Below are 17245 nucleotides of genomic sequence, written 5' to 3'. Positions count from 1 at the left end.
CACAGGATCCGGATCCGGTTCCAGGATCCAGGATCCGGTAGCCGAGGCTTTTCAGTCAAAATAGTTTGAGCCAACATGATAAAAAGGGCCCACGTGTGTGAGTAGGCTATGTGTTTCAACCCTTTCGTAGGATCCGGTATCCGGTTCCGGATCCGGCAGGATCTTAAGCAGTGGATCCGGTATCCGGCAGGATCCTAAAAATCAGGATCCTGTGCATCTCTAATTCAAAGTACCTTTCACTGAAACAAAGGGGCCGAAAACCAACCCCACACCATACCATAAGTGACTCGTCCTCTACCAAATTTCACACTTGGCACAATGCAGTCTGGAATGCAATGTTTTCCTGGCAACCCCCAAACTCAGACTTGTCCATCATTTCTAGATGGAAAGGCGCAATTCATCACTCCAGAAAAGGCATCTCCGCAGCTCCAGAGTCCTGTGACAACATGCTTTACACACCACTGCATCTGGCGCTTTGCACGGCTGAGTCGCGCTGTGTCGCGCTGTATCGGCCTACCGAAAAACCGGCAGTGGAAAAGAGGTGATTTAGAGATGTATGACTTGAATGCAGCATCTCGGCCATGGAAACCCATTCAATGAAGCTCTCTGTGTCCTGTACTTGGACTAATCTGAGCCCTATGACGATTGACTTTGCAGAAAGTCGACCACCTCTTTACACCATGTACCTCAGCATCTGCTGACCCCTCTCTGTCAGTTTACGTGGCCTACCACTTTGTGACAAGCTGCTGTTGTTCCAAAGCGAGGAAATATCAAGACTATATGTTGCACAGGTGTCATCCGATGACAGTTCCACACTGGAGTGGACTGGTATACTTGGTGAGCTTTGGCAAAAGGTAACTTATGGTTGTGAATGAAATCTTTAGTTTGACTGGGAATGCTCCTGCTCCTTCTTCTGAAAGTACTCACAGTACAGCGCCCGCACCTCATCTCCCTCCTCCTCCTCTTCCTCCTCCTCCTCCGAGAGGGAGAAGGTTTCTGTGGGTTGAGAACACTCCCCTTGTTTTACTACATCTACCCACTCCTCCACAAAAGTATCCCCATGCACTTCACACATGTTGTGCAGAATACAGCAGGCCAATATCATGGTGGGTACCACATCCAGCCCACAGTCGTTGCGCTTGTGAAGACACTGCCAACGGGCCCTCAAACGCAAGAGCGCCACGTCAAGGACACTGTGGGCCCGCATCAGTCTACGATTGAATGTCTGCTGACTGGCAGATATCTCCGGTGTCTCTGGGTAAGCCTTCAGGAGCCAGTTCCGCAAGGGATACCCAGCGTCGCCCAGCATCAGGTACCCCATTGGCCGGCCCATGAAATTCTTGGGGGGTGTTGGCGTGAGGCCGCCTTCGCAGGCCTGTGCCCACAGCGTGGAGTTCTGCAGGATGGCCGCGTGCTCCGTGCCCCCAGGAAAACCAGCACAGACGTCCCAAAAGTGCCCCAAGCCATTGACAGCCGCCTGCATGGCCACAGACAGCCACCCCTGGGAGTTCCAGTAGCTGTCCGTGTTGCTGGATGGGGCTATGATGGGCACGTGAAGACTGCCCAGGACGCCCACGCAGTGTGGGAAGCCCCAACGTGACTGAAACAGCTTAGCAGCATCTTCGAGCTCCTGTTCACTGGGCGGGCAGAGGTAGAGAGGCTTAAGCAGCACCACAATGGCATAACAGACTTCCCTCACACACTTGCAAACTGTAGAGCGGCCCACCCCAAACAGCTCGCTGATGGTGCGGTACTCCACATTGGTGGCCAAACGCCAAAGCGCCACGGCCACGCGTTTCTCCAAAGGTAACGCGGGCCGCAGACGGGTGTCCTGGCGGTACAGGCGTGGTTTCAGCTTACCACAAAGAAAGAAAAATGTTTCCTTGCTCATACGAAACTTCTCCAACCAATCAGCGGGTTGAAACTCACGCATGACCACCCGTTCCCACCAGTCAGTGTTCTCTGTGTTGCTCCAGACACGTGAAGGGATTGGACTGGAAGAACCCTGGGCGCTTTGGATGAGAGACATCTAATAAGAGAATCAAATACAGAAGACAAGAGGATGGTGATAAGCAATATCCCCACAGTGAGAGGGTAGCCATACACGTGTTACTAGTTTCGTTGTACCTGTACAATGAAGAACACAAGACAATTCATTCATTCATCCATTTAGCCTGGTAACTCCCATACTGCCTTTAGTTCTACACAACCGTTTCGATCTCACTTGTGATTAGGTCTGGTGTTAACCAGGCAATCGTCCATTCATCCATTCATTCATTCGTTCATTCATTCGCGCGCGCACACAGACACACGTTCACAGCATTTGCTAATAACGTGTATCACGTTCAAATAAGGACCAGCCCCCCTTACTCGGGTGAAACTTCACCCCACACCCCACCCCACGCGTTATTGAATAATTCAGTTATTATTGTTCATGAAATGTTGATTTACGTGAAACACTAGGCCTACACAATTAAAATGGCATGACCAACCGTGGTCAATAATCAGCTAATAAATGTCTTTTTAATTCTGGCATGGCTGCAATATAGGTTATTGAATAACTTTCAAAGACATTAAGATGTCAACACACCATTAGGATTCTCTTCTGTCTCTGCAAAAAGTATTGCCTGTGCCTTTGTCGCCTCTGGATTTCATTTCGTCTCTCGACGTCCAAGCTATTCAGATCCCTCCGACGCTTCATGAGCAAATAGGTTAACATGAACAAAAGTGATTTTTGAGCGTTGTTCTCCTCCATTTTAAAAAAATAAATCAGGGACAAAATGATGGCGAAATGAAGTTCTGATAATGCACACAGTTGTTTACTACTCGCGTATGACTACTTCCCTATATGTCACAGAGGGGCGGGGGCAGCTGTAAGGCAAAACTATCCGATTTACGCACACATTACGCATGATGCAAATGCCACCCTGGGCATCCCCTGGGAGTGCTGAGGTTGCACACTAAAAAAATCTGGCAAAAACGCCTTTTCTGATTATATTTTGTTGCTGTAGCAGCTATGAAAGCGCAAGCCAGTCCCATCAGCATTGCGAATTAAGCTGCATGTCGCATTGTCGTATTTCGCGTCCTGTCCCGTCATTCTGTATGCGCAGCCAGAGGGGCGCACCGAATAAAGCAGTTCGCAAGTTACAGTAAGTCAAGTCAGCTTTTATTGTCACTTCCTTCATATGCACAAGTCATACAAGGAAAAATGTTTTCACTCTATACCATGCAAGGATATAGACATATTCAGGACTGACATTTTACAGACTGACATAAAGTGCAAGACAGGACAGGTAACAGTGATAGACTGGTAACAATAAGTGGTCAATAATAAATACAGTACAAATGAACATTTAACATTTAACATTCAACATTCAACATTTAACATGTAAACAGAGGATAAGATAAATATATAAATAATGTAGACATTACAATAATAGAATAATACAGTGTAGACAGTAGACAGCATTGTGTGCAGCATGTTCTATTGTCTTATGTTCCAGGACTGAGGTATAGTGCAGGTAAGGGGCAGTCCCGTGGTACAGTACTGTGTGTGTGTGTGTGTGTGTGTGTGTGTGTGTGTGTGTGTGTGTGTGTGTGTGTGTGTGTGTGTGTGTGTGTGTGTGTGTGTGTGTGTGTGTGTTCTTGTGGGGTAGTGCAGGTCCAGTCCACTAGTGGAAACAAAAAAAGTCAGGCTTTGCTGTACTACACACTGTGCAGTCCAGCATGGTCCATTTTAGTCCAGTGGTCAAGTAGCAGCGTTTAGCAGCATAGTTGTAGGTTCAAGAGAAGAAATTCCATGTAGGCCTATTCTAGTATGGGTTGGTTACACTTTCCTAAAAGTTCTATGCTACAGTCTGGCAGCAATATCATTATTTCCTCTGGACTATCTTACAGAGATTTGCAATGCTCTAGCAAATCTTAATAGGAATGGAACAGACTCTCGATAGGCCTATTGTTCTGCTAATCGCTTAAATGTAAACTGATGAACCAGGAAGGACAGATATGTTAATAATATGAATAATAATAATAATAATTATCATCATCATCATCATCATCATCATCATCATCATCACAACACGCAACTACAACAACAACAACAATAATAACAATAATAATAATAATAATAATAAGCATTCTTCTTCTTCTTCTTCTTCTTCTTCTTCTTCTTCTTCTTCTTCTTCTTCTTCTTCTTCTTCACCCTAAACAACAACAGACTAGGCTACAACTCCAGGTGCCTTGCGTCACAGGCCATCTGATGTTCTGCATTCAGCCTCTCAATTCAATTATTGACCAAATATTGAGCTTTCTGCTTTCTGTCAATTGTTGAACTCAATCACTTTTCAAACTGTCCCCATACTGTTGGCCCTATTCACTGTTGTCAACTTTTAGATAACCTAGTTATACATTTTACTATGTTCTTTATTTACTTGGGCCTATTCTTTTTTAGATTGCATTTCATATCATACAGTTCAACCTTGTTCTCAAGCACAGAGATTGTGGTTAGTGGCGACTCCGAGGACTCTGTAGCGTGGTCGGCTGAGTCGTACTTGCACCCTGAGAGGTTTGTAGATTCTATTGCCGACACTGTTGAGGGTGGGAGTTAGCCAGGCTGCGCCCTCCTAGTGACGCAACACCTTCGGCGGATTGAATCGCGATTGCAAGTCTATGATAATCAGGCAAGGTGGGAGTGCCCTCATCCTTCCTTCCCCAAGAATGAGGTGCATACACAGTAGCTGTCCCAAGTAGGTCCAGGTGCTTATAGCTGACGACTCAAGACTATTTTGTGGGCCTATTTGTGGGCCTATTTTTGTAGGCCTATATTTGTAGGCTATAGAAACAAGTACCTCTTAAATATAAACAGAGTTGTATCTGATAGTAGGCCACAATAGAAATAAAGCATAGAAATCCAGAATTGCACTCAGAGAGTGCAGACCTCCGCCAAGGAAGCTGTTTGAAAGAAATTTTGACTATGTTACACCCACATTTTTTCGACTCTTTCAGCTATATTTTTTTGTGGAGTTAGAAACTGCAATGTCAAAATTTGCCCCACCCCGCAATAGTAAAGAATCTTTAAAAAAAAAAAAATATCCTGGATCGGGATCGTAATGTTGATCACCACCAACATTTAATCACTGGTTTCTTTTGTCATTTCCAACAACTCCACAAAGTTTAATCAAAATTGAGTTATCCTGCTGACAGACAGACCGAAAACATAACCTCCAGAGCTAACAACTATCTTTTATAATGATGTGTAATCACTCAGCTCAACAAAAATGATGCATGATATTGCAGTGACACATTACTCGCATCTTGTCTCCATGTTCTGATATCCCCTTGACACCACACAAACAAATAAACCACAACATACACTACATTACAAAAATGTATTCGTTAAACTGCCTTGACTCACACATACCTAAGTGCCATTCTATTCCTAACCCATAGGGTTCAATATGATGTCGGTGCACGTTTTGCAGCCATTACAGCCTTAACTCTTCTTGGTAGGCTGTCCAAAAGATTGAGGAGTGTCTTTATAGGGATTTTTGACCATTCTTCCAAAAGTGCCTTGGTGAGGTCACATAGGCCTACATTTGTCTAGAAGGCCTGGCTCTCAGTCTCCGCTCTAATTCATCCCAAAGGTGTTCTATCGAGTTCAGGACTCTGCAGGCCAGTCAAGTTCATCCACAGAGTCTGTCATCCATGTCTTAATGGACCTTGCTTTGTGCACTGATGCAAGGTAAGGTCATGTAGGAAGAGGAAGGGACCCACTCCAAACTGTTCCCATAAGCATGGAATTGTCCAAAATGTTTTGGTATCCTAAAGCATTCAAAGTTCCTTTCACAGAAACTAAGGGGCCCAGGCCCAACTCCTGAAAAACAACCCCACACTACAGTAAGTCCTCCTCCACCGAATTTCACACTCGGCACAATGCATTCCGGAATGTGCCATTCTCACTGTGCTCTAGAGTTCAGTAGTGGGAGGCTTTATACCACTGCATCTGACGCTTTGCATTGCACTTGGTGTGTGGCTACGGCACCTTCAGCGTTGCTAAATTAGTCAAGAAAAGAGCAATGCAAGTACTTTCTGAGCGCCGGAGGACTGGGGAACTCCACCCACTTTGTCGGGAACCAATCAACTTTGAGCAACTCCGACGGCCCTGGGTGGAGGCGTGTTCAAAGCAGTGACGTGGTTGGGACAAAGAGCAGAGCAGAGACGTTGTATTGGAACTAAGAAAATGTTTGATTCAAACTTCAGCACAGCCTTTTCTGGCCTCAACCAGTAGCAAACCAAGGGAGGTGGGTCAGCCATGCCGTTTGAGAATTGTTAGGTCAGACCAAGTCTCGAAGAGATTTGAAAGTCGATGATAATCAGGCTAGCTTGAACCCATTCCATGAAGCTCTCTGAATACTGCACTGGACTAATCTAAGCCCCCTGAAGTTTGGCTCTGTGCAATTGAAGTTTGGCGCAAGTGACTGCGCAAAAAGTCAGTGACCTCTTTGCACTTTATGCCTCTCCGTATCCGCTGACCCCTCTCCATCAGTTTACGTTGGCCTACCAGTTCACGATTGAGTTGCTGTTGTTTCCAAACTTCCATTTTATAAGAAAGCTGTGATTAAAGCTGATAATAAAACTGACAATTGACTGTGGAACACTTAGGAGCAAGGAAAATGTAACTGGAATTGTTGCACAGGTGGCATACTGAAACAGCTTCATGCTGTAATTTGCTTATCTTTTAACCCGATAAAACACTGCGTTATACATTTTTTTGTATCAGAATGGCAATGACCAAGTCATAGTGCATTACTAAAGGCCCTCTGTTGTCATAGAGCAGTACTGGTAATTGACCTTTCAATGACTATTACAGCGTGCCATTGGTGGTACGGCGTGCATTATGGGGCTATACGAACGGCCCATTCTTTCACAAATATTTTTAAAAACAGTCTGCATTAGTCTGATTAGGACATCTGATTCTGATCATTTGGATCAGTTCGTGAATACTTGTTTAGCCTATTTAAATGGGGAGCTATTTTCTATCATCTATACTAGGCATACACTTAACACATTTCCACTCATTTTCTAGAAATAAAACCCTGTGAATATACAATAGGCTACAAATAGATAGCAGATATTTAGTAGGCATGTTTGAACATTTACATTTACATTTCAACACTTAGGCCTAGCAAAAAAAAAACCTGTTACAAAAAAAGGCTAGCAAATAAATGAGTAGGAGGGGGATAGATGGAACTAAATATAGCAGAAACATGAACACATAGACTTGAAATCAATTCAGTGCCCTGCACCAACAATATGCTTAAATTATTATTATTTTTGCAGAATGTCTCCCCTCTGTCAGATTTGTTTAAATAGGCCCTACATGCGCATAAATGGCCGTTCATTTAGACTAATTATTTATAAGAGAAATTTGGGCGAAGTGGTTGGCTTCGTTGGCTTCTTGCATCTGCCTTGGTGATTAGACCAAGGCTATACAGGCTACCTCCATGTGAAATAACCGAAATTCAATTGGCTGTTTCTTGGCGTCGTCATCTAACATAATCCGTCCCTCTGTCGTGTTTGCACATATAAACAGACAGAAATTCATGTTTTTCCTGTTAGGAACATAATACGTGGATCGAAAGTGGGTGGGAATCATGGCACGATTGACATCTGTTCAATGGAAGCTGCAGCGGAGTATGAGTCGTAGGCTAAGCTTTAAAAAGGCTAAAATGGCCCGAGAGTCACCTGTTGATCCTGACATGATACGGTGAGTAGCAATAGAAGAACTCAGAAATATAGACAATAATATAACAGCATCTATTTTTACGACCTTCACGCAAGCTTAGTCGATTTAGGTAACACGGAACACTCATTAGGCTATAATTGACTGATTTGCCTTCGGGTGTTGTTAGGCTGGTCGTTCGAAATGTGTGAATTTTGTGCAAGCATAATGAGCTGCTACTTTTTTGTTTCATAGGCTGCCACGTTGTCTTGGAATATCTGCATTATGCATTAGGGTAGAATGCCCTAATGTGGGACAATTTTTGTCACTTCGACTTTGGTGGTTTATTAAAATTTAATGACAACATTTTAATACAAACAAATTACACCCTTTTCATCCTCTAGTTATGCTCTAATCAAATAAAACCTTTAAAAACATTTTAAGTGTTTCTAATTCGAATAATTTAGATATCAATGTAAGTTGGTCAAAAACCATGGTTATCCCTAAAGTGGGACAATCGAGTTCCTAATGTGGGACAGTGAATATTAAAAGGTCTCTAAAACATGTTTGCGTAAAATATTAATTCAAAATGTTATCTGTCACTCTTTAAGACATATCAGCTACACACTTAGAGCATGTTTTATGAATTATTTTTTACTTTCTTTTATTGGTAAATATGACTGAGACTGTTTGAACCCATTGCACACAATTGGTCACTTCAATATGGCAGCTCTATTTGAGGAAAGAACTTCCTGTTTTTGGACCCAAATGTTGTGTTGATAGCTCTGCTCCAGTAGATTAGGCCAGAAAGACTGAAATACACCTTTGATATAGATTTAAATATCTATTTTCTTATGTGGACAGGGTGTTTGACTTCATAGTAATTGTTTGACTTGATTAAATTACTACTTTTACAACTGTCCCACATTAGGAAAATCTTGTGTCCCACTTTAGGACGCACCTATCCTAAAGTGGGACACTAATAATATGGTTTAAAAATAAAATATAACATTATTTTGTATATACCACACATTATTTTCTGATGAACATATACCTATCCAACATATTTATCAAAAAATTGACAATGTTGCTTTGATTGGAATTGATTTATACCCTAAATACAAATTTGCCAAAATGCTATGTAATTTGCCATTTTGATGGACTTCACCCAGGGTCCTTCTTCTTGATTGTAACCCCTCCCTGGAGAATTACTATACATTTACTAAATCATGATATTATGATAACAGGATGATAGGGCTTTTATTTGGTTATAGTTTTGTAAACATTTACCAACTTGGGGCAAAGCTACACCCCTTAAACCTTAAGGTGTCCCACATTAGGCATCGTCCCACTTTAGGGCATTCTACCCTATCCATCAATGATCTAGCCTAGCCTAACTGTTACTTACAGGGGCGTTATATGTCATAAAGACGCTGCCCTGAAATGCAACAGGTCGTTAAGTGATGTTTTGTTTGTTGAGGCCCACTGTGTGCTGTGCCCCGAACTTTCACGCAACAGGTGTCCATTTGTTTCTGGCGGAAGACGGAATGCCGAATGTCACGCAAAGTGGGCTTCTTTCAGCACCAGGGCAAAGGACAGCTCCCCAGGCCACCCTGACGCTAGTCGACGGAACGTCTGTGAGCTACCAGCGTGATCTATCCCGTATCTATATCTGTCTGTTTGTCTGTCTGTCTGTCAGGTAGGTTGCTTTACAACGGAATAGCCTCCTAGACCCCTTCCCCCACCTCCTCTTTCCTGTTAAATTGACACTCTCCGCCCCCTGCACCTTTTGCTGTCTCACCTCTGTTGCATAGCTACCAGATCAACCCTTGCAACACTGAAGATGAAGAATGATGACTTGGACCATGTTTGTGTTTGGTTGTTATGGCTAGTATGCTTTACCTTGATGACAAAGAAGGGTAATTATGGCATTCATTTACCACCGTTCTTGAAGGGTTCCTTTCCTCCCCAGTTCTGTTGAGAAGATCATTAAGTTTCATGCAATATAATGCATGGGTTACATTGTTGTAAAATGTAGCATACTTAACCCATTTAATATTTGATAGGTCTGTTTGAGCATTTACAGGTTATTTCAACATTTAGGCCTACAGCAAAATAAAGTGTTACAAAAATAGGTGAGCAATAAATGTGTAGGAGGGGGATAGATATCTGTGGGACTATAGCAGAAACATGAACACATTCACACACTTGATATGTCATCAAGTGACATTGGCCACAGTGTGTGAACTTTTCTCTTCAAATGAGGAGGACTTTGTAAATGTGAAGGCTAGCAAATGATCGGCATGAGATTTGTTCACTTGTGATAGTTGCAAGATATGATAGATTCAGCAGGCAGTCTTCTTATAGACAGGTCAGTGTATGTGTTGCACACGTAGGCCTGGTATGTGTCTTTATGGCTAGAGTGATCAGAAGCTGAAAGAAGAACTATGGTGACATTTTGAAGAGGGAATGATACTCTGACTGCTGGGTGGAAGACTAGTGATTTTGTTGTGGAATTGAACATAGGCATTAACAACAAAACCCAGTCTACCTCTCAGCACAGGGTGCAGGCCTGCAGATAGTGGCTCATGGGGTAGCTCACTATTTAAGAAGAAGAATAAAAACAATAGCAAAAACATGTATTTCATCTACTTTTGATATTGTTTTATAATGTCTCGATAATTGTGCATGTCCAAAATATCTGTTAGCCTGTAATAAAGGTGCACTGTATAATTATTTTGCAGTTTCTTTCCAGGGGTGCGATTCTGGAACGTTAGCTTTGAACTACAGACGTACTTTGTAGTTATCTACTTACTTCAAGGCGAAATCCGTGCATTTCTCGAAACCTTACTATTCCCACAGTAAGCCAAAAGTAGTGCGGCTGCTTTCCTGAGTCCACACCGCTACTTACTTTCTTGGCATTGCAGTGCGTGACCAAAGAAGCAACAAGAGATATGCATGATTGCTGAGTCATGATTCAGCTGTTTCCTCCTAAATTCAGTGCGTGAAGTAGAAAGCAATAATGTACAACCACCACCAGCACATTTGATTGGATGTCACGACACCGTGACTCCGCTGTTTCCTCCACAACACACCTTGTAATTTCTTTGTGAAAAAACACGGCCGTGGCATTACAATCTGACACCAATAATGCACCAATAATGCAGTATTATCTGCATGCCGATTGGATTTTGTTTCATTCCGAGGTGTAATTTGTAAAATATTTGGACAATAAAGTTGTGGTTACTCCCAGAAAATCGTCTGTTAAAGTGTCATATCCCTGAGAAATTTTCGCGCAGATTTCATTCCATAGCCTAGTGGTATTCACGCTTGCATCCCAATGGGAAAACAGAAGCCACACCGGTTCGAATCCACATGGTTACAGTGCCACAATTTTGGAAATATCTGGCAGAAATAGGTAATTTATGTTGTGCATTACCAACACACACGTGCAGCCAAGGGAAAATGTGTTACACTGTAGGGTCCAAAACACGATTTCACGAGTTGTTGTCAACATGCTGCACACTGGTTTCGAACCCGCGTGGCTCGCGTCTTCCCATTGATAGGCAAGCGTAAATACCCCTAGGCTATGAAATGAAATTCGCGCCAAAAAAATGTAAGTACTTGACACGTAATCCAGCGCATTTCCGGGAGAAACCAATACTTTCTTATCTAAATATTTCACAAATTACACATCGAAATGAGACGCAATTCAATCGGCATACAGCTAAAAGTATATTATTAGTGTGGGATTCATCAGATTCCAAGGATATGACGTTTTTTTTTCACGAACAAATGACATGACGTGAATTTGTGTTCTGAACACTCTCACAGCTGTATCATCACTTTGTGTGCATGTCGATTGATTTTCATCGCTTTTGCACCACAGGATTAAAAGATATTGACACATTTGTGGTCAAATATGTACTACAAGTTTAGCTAATGGGTGGAGTCACGCTCTGAAGTAGACTAGCGCTGTGTGTTACTTGGGGTGGCTGAGGTGATGTCTGGACTCAATGGATCTACTCCAGCTGTACTTCAACTTCACTGTCCAGATACGGATAGGAGGCACCTCACTTTCAAAGTCACCACTACTTCAGAGTGCACATTACTCCAAGCAGTAGTTACTTTGTGTGCTAACGTTCGAGACACAAGAGTTAGCAACTTTTATAGTATTTACTATGCAACATTGCTAACAGACTAGCTGCTTCGCACTTTGAGAATCGCACCCCAGACTTCATGCTGCCCATTCACAAATTCATGCTGCCCATCCACAAGTTACATTTTTCACGAATACTTACCACCACCATCGAATATCTAAGTATTCATTATGACTGGGAAAATTGCACTTTTGATACATGAAAAGAGGGTTCTTCTCCATGTCTGCAATTTTACCAGAAATAGATTTTTTTGATGCAAAACTTACTGTACTTTGGTCATACTAGTAAATATTAGGCTAGTTTATTATTTAGTAAATATTCATGAAAATAGGCCTATTAAATTTGGCAACATGCAGCACAGTTTCAATGATCTAGTTGCAATACTTACTCTGGCCACCATCCTACACGGTGCCGCTTTAAATGATAAATAGGCCTAGGTCTAGCTACGGTGTGTGTGTGTGTGTGCACTGTGGCACACAGCCAACCATGACACAAATTGTATAATCCTATAATGCAAATAAAATTATATTATCATTATTGTCTTGATTGCCTTAATTTTGATTGCCTGTCTGTGCTACAGTTTGGATATTTCGATCAGAGTGTGTGTCCCCATGTTCTGTGCTATCGTGTCTCAAGCTAATTTGTTGTAGGCCTTGGCCTATAGAGAAAGAGAATAAACATTTGTGCTGGAAGAAAGCTTTTGGGGGAAATGATCAGGATTTGATTTAGCCAGAGAGACAAGAATATTATAGGCCTACTCAATCTCTGATTTAGCCTAGGACAGTGTTTTTCAACACTGGGTTCAGGACCCCATGTGGGGTTGCCTGACATTCAAATGGGGTCACCTGAAATGTCAAAGTCTGAAAAAATAAAACTGATAGCCTAAATATTTCAAAGTGTTCATTTTTTCCAAGTTTAATGTAATATAATAACTAGGCCTATGTAGTAGGCCTATTCTGATATACACACACATAAAAGTTAAAAATAAACATAATACACACACATAAAAGTTAGCTCAGTCATTTTTGGCGTGTAGCCTACCCCAGAGGGTTGTGGGGTCCCCAGAAATGTGGGCTGTCAAAACGGGGTCCCGGGCCAAAAAAGGTTGGCCACTGGCCTAGGCCCCACTATGGGGAAGCAACAGGACAGAGCCAAGTCATTTACTGCACAGTAGCCTACAGTGTATAGTTTAGCATGTAAAGTAATAATGAGTAACACCAATTTATCGTATTTTCAGCGCATCGATAATAAAACAAATCGATTATTATTACAAATAAGGATTTTCGATGATTGACGTACCAAGCCTGTCACGCATTCCATCCTCAGATCTTGCGTCATGTCTCACCCTAAGGATCCTGGGAGTGTAGTTTTAAATGTGAGCTCCGTTATCGACTTGAACTGCGTTGATATCCATATAACTACAAGTATCCGCGACCCGATGAGCGACTTCCGTCTGGAACCGGACCAAAACACGACGGGCTTGCTGGGAAATGAATTTCTGGCCAATGGCAAATACAGTAAGCATGGCAAGTGTACAGTCATGAAAGACTACAATATCCATAGTGCTTAGCGTAAATGGTAAACACCTGTCAAACAACACAGATGCCATTTTGAAAGTAGCCTTTAAATGGGAGAAAAATGCAGGAAAGAGACAGGGGCACTGCCAAGGTTTCCTCTCTTTAATTGAGTAACCAAACGCTACCCCGCAGTTTAACGAAGTACGGGGTTTGATGGATAAGCGGCGAGTCGAACGCAGATAAAATGGACATGAAAACTGCGGTATTTAATGCGGCGAGAGATGGTAAACTGAAACTTATCCAGAAGTTGCTGAGCAACAAAACTCCGGAGGAGTTAGAGGCGCTTACCGAAGAGAAGACTCAAGGAGGCACAGCACTGTTGATCGCCTCTCGAAATGGACACTTGGAGGTAGTTGACTATTTGGTCGAACATTGTAAAGCAAATGTTGAACTGGGGGGCTCTGTGAACTTTGATGGCGAAACGATCGAGGGCGCCCCTCCTCTGTGGGCGGCTTCTGCGGCAGGTCATCTGCCAGTCGTTAGAACTCTCCTAAAGCATGGTGCCTCTGTCAATAGCACAACTTTGACGAACTCGACTCCACTGCGAGCTGCCTGTTTTGATGGGCATTTAGAGATCGTTCGATACCTTGTCGAACATCGTGCAGATATGGAGGTAGCTAACCGTCATGGCCACACTTGCCTAATGATCTCATGCTACAAAGGCCACCGAGAGATAGCCAAGTTCCTTTTGGAGAGGGGGGCAGATGTGAATCGTAAAAGTGTTAAGGGCAACACCGCCCTACACGATTGTGCAGAGTCTGGTAGCTTAGAAATTATGAAAATGCTGATGAAATGTAATGCTCGAATGGAAAAAGACGGCTATGGCATGACCCCTCTTCTTGCCGCTAGTGTCACCGGCCACACCAATATTGTGGAGTACCTCGTTCACCAGCCACGGGCCTCAAGGGAGGAGCGTGTTGATGCCCTCGAACTGCTCGGCGCAACCTTTGTAGACAAGAAACGTGACCTGTTGGGAGCCATGCGATACTGGCGCCGGGCCATAGAATTGCGGCAGCCCGGAGACAAGACTAGCTCACTATCGAAGCCCCCTCCTGGACCACCGGTGCCTGCTTATGACTGCGCCCGAGAGGTGAGCTCTGCAGAGGAGCTGGAGGCTCTCATTACTGACCCTGATGAGATGCGAATGCAAGCATTGCTGGTGCGTGAGCGCATCCTTGGTCCCTCACACCCAGACACATCATACTACATTAGATACAGAGGAGCTGTCTATGCCGACTCCGGCAACTTCGAGCGCTGCATCAGCCTGTGGAAGTATGCCCTGGAGATGCAGCAGAGCAACCTGGATCCCCTCAGTCCGATGACGGCCAGTAGTTTTTTGTCGTTTGCAGAGCTTTTCTCCTTTGTCCTGCAGGATCGTGCCAAGGGCACCTTGGCCACACGAGTCACTTTCCAAGACCTGATGAGTGTTCTGGCCAAGAGTGTGCGGGAGGTGGAGAGGGCCGTGGCCCAGCGTGACAACCCCCCGGAGGCCTCCCAGTTCACCAAAGCGCTGTCCATCATCCTGCACCTGCTGTTCCTGCTGGAGAAGGTGGAGTGCTGTCCCGAGGAGGAGCACCGCAAGCGCCAGACGGTCTACCGACTGCTCAAGCTCAACCCGAGGGGGCGCGCCGGCTTCACCCCACTGCACATGGCTGTGGATAAGGACACCACATCTGTGGGCCGCTACCCTGTCGGCCGCTTCCCTTCCGTGGCCGTGACTGCGCTGCTGCTAGAGTGTGGCGCTGATGTGGACTCCCGCGACTGTGACAATAACACACCCCTCCACGTCGCCGCCAGCAACGGCTGCCCTGAGATCATGGGGCTGCTGGTGCGAGCAGGGGCCCACTTCGACGCCACCAACTCTCAGTGCAAGAGTGCCTACGAGCTGCTGGATGAGCAGAGCAGTGGGCGCCACGCGCTACACCCACTCAGCTATGTCACGCTGCAGTGCCTGGCTGCACGTGTCATTGAAAAGCACAGACTGCCCTACAAGGGACTGATCACCCAGGAATTAGAGGCCTTCATTGAGCTGCACTGACCTTACCTGCCTAGGTCCCCTTCATCTCCCCCCTCACCTCCCTGCTCCACCAGTACCTCACTACCTGATCACTTCCCCCTCCTCTCTTGCCTCCCCCCCCTTCTAGTCTATGCCACATCCCTCTTGTCCCTCTGAGCCTACCCAAACCCTTGCTCAGGCTTAGACCAAATGAAAGCAATAATCCCAGGCCACTAATCGCAAAATAATGAAAGGATTTCTATTTTCTCGCCAGTGTGTGTTGAAATCTTTTCTTTTATTTCTATGCCTGCCTCTGGACTTTACTTTTGGGGTAGATGGTGCATAGTTGGATGTGCTGTGGTGCTCTTGCAGCAAGCAGATGGGTAGATTTTTTGTTTTGTTTTATGATCGCATTTGCATTACACTGCTCATTGATCAAATGGTCTCCCTCCCAGACTGTGACGGGAGATCAATTTTGCATTGCCAGTGATTTCTTTGTAATGTATTTAATTCTTAAAGTTATGGCTTTCAGTTTTGGATCTGGGCTTTGTAGTTTCAAATAAGAATGATAGACGTTATCCTTTTCAATCTTTTGCTGCATGGGCATGGGTACGAAGAACTTGAGTGGCTTGAATTGTGTGCTTTATTCTGCCTCTCTTCCAATGCTAGTGATTTTAATGAACATTATCAGGGCAAAGCGGTTTGCTCATACACACCCCTCAATCTTATCCAGATATTTTCTCTCATTTTGTTTTACAGTTATTGGAGTGTTTTAGAGAGAGGAAAAAAACTGTGCCAAACTATTTGCCTCATCTCGTCACTTGTTCTGTCTGTTGATGGTGATTTCCCCAGCCATTATATTATGCTGAATGACCAGTTCTGTTCTGATAGTCTGGGCCAGCCCAAACTGCCTGTAGCGCTATATTGTATTTCACATTCAAGTCCGTCAGGCCAATCTGCCTAGAGGCTGTTGCTTTGCCCTAAAAAATTGGACACAAATGAAAAATGAATGCTATGCGTTCAACAACGGAATCAGTGGGGATTGGCTGTAACTAGTCAGTAATACACAGATGCACATGAAAGGTGCCACTTGATTCCTCCCCGACTTCCCTTCTATGGGAGGTTTGACAGACCAAGCTCTATTCATGAGCTTGGTGTGACAACCAGGCTAATAATGTTGAGAAGTGAAAACACTCTATGGTCACCCTCTGTCACATCTCTGCTGGTGTCCTCGGTTCACCAAAGAGAAGTAAGACTTGCTGGCCCGAAGATGGCTGGTTGCATAATAGGATTGATAGTTTTGCACTCCATAAAATGCTATTTAATTTTTTTAGGACCTGGCACTTTACCCATCATAGTCATCATCATCAGTTGCTGACGTTACATGGAAATCTATGCATTATCATGTTGAAATGTTGTTTTATTATTATCAGTTGTATGTACCAAGGACAACAGTTTTGGCAACCTGGTTTACAGGGTATGGTAATGACTTTACATCTGCACCCTAGTCTTATTTTACCCCACTTATGTGTTTGTCAACTGAGTTGTTATCTGTGTGCAGTGTGTGAACACTCACATGTATGCGCGTGTATGTGTTTGTGTGTGAGAGAGTTCAGTATAAATCCCACATGGTTTGAAAGCACTTTGTCAAAATTCTAATCCCTTTCTTCTAAACCAGGGATATCCTCAACAACTCCAAACTGATTAATTTAATTTAAAACTATTACTGCAAAACACAAGAAAAAAAAGTGTTTTGAAATGTCTGAATAAAATTCAGTATTTCAAACGAGAA

At 43.8% G+C, this 17245-nt stretch overlaps 2 protein-coding genes across 3 annotated transcripts; one reads left to right on the top strand and one right to left on the bottom strand.

Moving 5' to 3' along the window:
- Nucleotides 1-228: 228 nt before the first annotated feature.
- On the bottom strand, nt 229-13829 carry LOC134465670 (putative nuclease HARBI1). 2 transcript variants are annotated; one of them, XM_063219463.1, is made up of 2 exons: nt 13746-13829; nt 229-2029 (listed from the first exon to the last, which is right to left on the bottom strand). In XM_063219463.1, exon 2 carries the CDS (start codon nt 2027-2029, stop codon nt 881-883), a length of 1149 nt encoding a protein of 382 aa, XP_063075533.1. In that variant the 5' UTR covers nt 13746-13829; the 3' UTR covers nt 229-880. The 2 variants fall into 2 exon arrangements, with proteins under 2 accessions (XP_063075533.1, XP_063075532.1); XM_063219462.1 differs by lacking the exon at nt 13746-13829 and adding an exon at nt 2591-2851.
- fem1a (fem-1 homolog a) lies at nt 13489-17245 on the top strand. Its single transcript, XM_063219461.1, has one exon. It carries the CDS (start codon nt 13642-13644, stop codon nt 15493-15495), a length of 1854 nt encoding a protein of 617 aa, XP_063075531.1. The 5' UTR covers nt 13489-13641; the 3' UTR covers nt 15496-17245.

The sequence above is a fragment of the Engraulis encrasicolus genome, chromosome 16 (assembly GCF_034702125.1).
Source record: "Engraulis encrasicolus isolate BLACKSEA-1 chromosome 16, IST_EnEncr_1.0, whole genome shotgun sequence".
NCBI lineage: Eukaryota > Metazoa > Chordata > Actinopteri > Clupeiformes > Engraulidae > Engraulis > Engraulis encrasicolus.
Note: the sequence above shows the minus strand (reverse complement) of the source record. Positions and strands in the feature narration are given on the sequence as shown.

Excerpts from the sequence above, each read along its gene's own strand:
- LOC134465670 (XM_063219462.1), bottom strand. The coding sequence starts at position 2,755 with ATGGAGGAGAACAACGCTCAAAAATCACTTTTGTTCATGTTAACCTAT. Across the intron at positions 2,030-2,590 it reads GACAGAAGAGAATCCTAATG|ATGTCTCTCATCCAAAGCGC; the intron begins GTGTGTTGACAT and ends TTCTCTTATTAG.
- fem1a (XM_063219461.1), top strand. The coding sequence starts at position 13,642 with ATGGACATGAAAACTGCGGTATTTAATGCGGCGAGAGATGGTAAACTG.